General features: G+C 61.5%; 1 protein-coding gene across 1 annotated transcript in view; it reads right to left on the reverse strand.

The window, feature by feature from the left end:
* Positions 1–264: 264 nt before the first annotated feature.
* Gna11 (G protein subunit alpha 11) overlaps positions 265–2,765 on the reverse strand; it is a 12,900-nt gene continuing 10,399 nt past the window's right edge. Inside the window, exons 5-7 of the mRNA XM_019209080.2 lie at positions 2,599–2,728; positions 2,366–2,519; positions 265–2,187 (exon numbers count right to left, since the gene is read on the reverse strand). Coding sequence (XP_019064625.1) covers positions 1,997–2,187; positions 2,366–2,519; positions 2,599–2,728 — 475 coding nt within the window. The 3' untranslated portion in view covers positions 265–1,996. The remainder of the gene's footprint in view (positions 2,188–2,365; positions 2,520–2,598; positions 2,729–2,765) is intronic.

Raw genomic sequence — 2,765 nt, forward strand, 5'->3', positions numbered from 1 at the left:
CATTCCCAGGAGGCCCAGCATCATCACAGACAGGAAGGGGGGGCAGGGCCGAGGAGGGGACGGGAGTCAGGGTTTCCTGGGGACAATTTCTAGGGCCATCAGTTCATGGCTGGCACCACAGAGAACGACCTTGAAGTCAGGGCCATATGAGATAGGCTCAGATCAGGCCCCAGGTGACACGAGGACCCACCTGGGGACAGGCCCACCTTCCTTGGCATCATAAATCATAAATCAGAGTGAGCCACATTTAGGAACAAAATTTATTCCAATTTAAAACAGAATTCATTTCAGGAGAAAGATATGAAAAGTCAGTTTCCCTCAGGGACCTGTGGATTCGCAGGTCAGGACCCGGCCTGCCGCGTGGACCCTGTGTCCCCCCAGGGCTGTGGGCTGGGGGCTGGAAGCCACCGTGCCCGATGCCTCCCCGTCCCCGCCCCTCAGCACATGCATTTCGTATGAGGAGAGGTTTAAAAACAGCGTCTCATAGAATAAGAATACTCTCTTAAATAGGTGAGGGTTAGGTTGTCTGAAATCAGGACTGTGTAATATACAAGCACGGTCAGAGTGTGTGCACCAGGCCGGCCGGCTGGCCTTGGACACTGGAATTGGCACAGGGACACCTGGGGAGGGTGGCCGGAGGGCAGTGGGCCTGGGGTTGGCACTGCTCTGAGGACTACTGTCCAGGCTCTCCCGAGAGCCGTGGGCCCAGGCGCTCGGCACATCGGCCCTGTGCAGGGCAGCGCCTCCAAGGGCTCACACTGCTGGCTTGAGGTGCCACCGCCCCACGTCCCATTCCCTTTTTGTGACGTCAAGGTGCTGGGCTGTGTGGACAGAGCCCCTCCGCACCCAGCCAGGCCCTGACGGGGACTTTATGGCACGGGCAGGGTCCTGCAGGAGGCAGGAGGCCCCTGGGTGTGAGGAAGTGGTCCCCGCGGCTGGCTGCCAGAAACACAGGGCCTCCTGCCGTCATCCCCGTGCCCACTACCGCTCCCTCCAGGCCTGAGGGCGGGCACAGGGTGGACACAGACGCCCGTCAAAGGCATCACTGGCAATCCGTTCCCAGTACAAGTGTGCAAAAAAAAAAAATTAAAAAGCACAATAAAACAAAAGCTATGCAGTGTAGTGTTCAGTGGATGAGAGGAGGAAAGGCTTCTCCGCCCAGAGCCTCCACGCCCAGGGCAGGTGGCCCTCGGTGTGACTCAGTGCAGAGCCCCGGCGCCGCTGCCACTGCGCTCCACGGCCAAAGTGCAAGTGCCGGCTTCACGCGCTGGGAGGGGCCCTGCACACACCTCAGGGGCCACAGGCGGCGTCCCTGCGCTCTGCTCCCGGGGACAGACCTGAGAGTAACCTGAAAATGTCCCCACCCCACCCTCGAGGCTGTCAAACCAGTCACACCCACAAAATTAAAAAATGTTTAGTTACAAAAAGGAGCAAAAGAGGCTGCTGTTCCCCTCCAAGCCCGCCTTCTCCCAGAGTCCCAGAGCCGCATGGGGTGGGACAGTCCCTCGGGGCCCGCTGTCCCCACAGGTCCCTGGAGCCACACTGGGTTCGGAGACCTGGGGGAGCACCCCAAGCAGCCGAAGGAGCCCCACAAAGGGACAGCAGGGGACAGCAACTCGGGCACCATGATGGGCTTGGGGGTCTCTGAGACCCACAAAGCCAGGTGAATTGGTTTTATACTCTTTTCCTCAAAAAAGAAAAAAAAATTAGGCACTTCCCGGGGTGGGCAGCCCGGTGCCGCCACCCCTACTTCTTGGAGTGGGGGCGCAGAGCAGGGGCAGGCGCAATAACTTAACAAGAGAGAGGAGGCGCCGGCTCCAGCCCGCGCCGTCCAGACGCAGGAGGACCGACGGGGAGAGGGCGGTGTCCCGGGCACGGGCACACTGGCGTCTCAGCTGTGCCGTTTCTTCTCGTTTTCCTCATTTTTTATAGAAAAAAATAAAGTCGAGCCACAGGTGAAGGCGGCGGCGCCGGAGGGAGGCGGCGCCGCGCGCGGTCACACCAGGTTGTACTCCTTCAGGTTCAGCTGCAGGATGGTGTCCTTGACGGCCGCGAACACGAAGCGGATGTTCTCCGTGTCGGTGGCGCACGTGAAGTGTGAGTAGATGATCTTGTCGCTGTCGGGGTTCAGGTCCACGAACATCTTCAGGATGAACTCGCGTGCGGCCTGCGCGTCCCGCTGCGGCCCTGCGGGGAGGGCGCTCTTGACCTCGGTCCGCACCAGCTCCCCACCGACCGCCCCTCTGGACCTGCGGGGCTGCGGCCACCGACTCCAATCCCCCCTTTCCGGCCTCAGCGCACCCGGTCCCTTCTCAGCCTCCCTAACCGCGGTTGGACCGCGGCGGGCCCAGGGCTGCGCGCTCACCGTCGAACTCGGGGAAGTAGTCCACCAGGTGCGAGCAGAGGATCTTGTCCTCTAGCAGGTCCTTCTTGTTGAGGAAGAGGATGACGGAGGAGTTCTGGAACCAGGGGTAGGTGATGATGGTCCGGAACAGCGCCTTGCTCTCCTCCATGCGGTTCTGCAGGAGGCACGGGCGTTGGCGCGGGAGGGCGGAGCGGGCGCCACCCACACCCAAACGGCTCTCGGCCTGCGCCCACCTCATTATCCGACTCCACCAGGACCTGGTCGTACTCGCTGAGGGCCACCAAGAACATGATGGACGTCACGTTCTCGAAGCAGTGGATCCACTTTCGGCGCTCGGACCTCTGCCCGCCCACGTCCACCATCCTGGAAGGGGTGGGGTTCAGTCCCGAGGCCCCGCCCC

Source organism: Fukomys damarensis, unplaced genomic scaffold (assembly GCF_012274545.1).
Source record: "Fukomys damarensis isolate Sample0158 unplaced genomic scaffold, DMR_v1.0_HiC HiC_scaffold_37, whole genome shotgun sequence".
Lineage (NCBI taxonomy): Eukaryota > Metazoa > Chordata > Mammalia > Rodentia > Bathyergidae > Fukomys > Fukomys damarensis.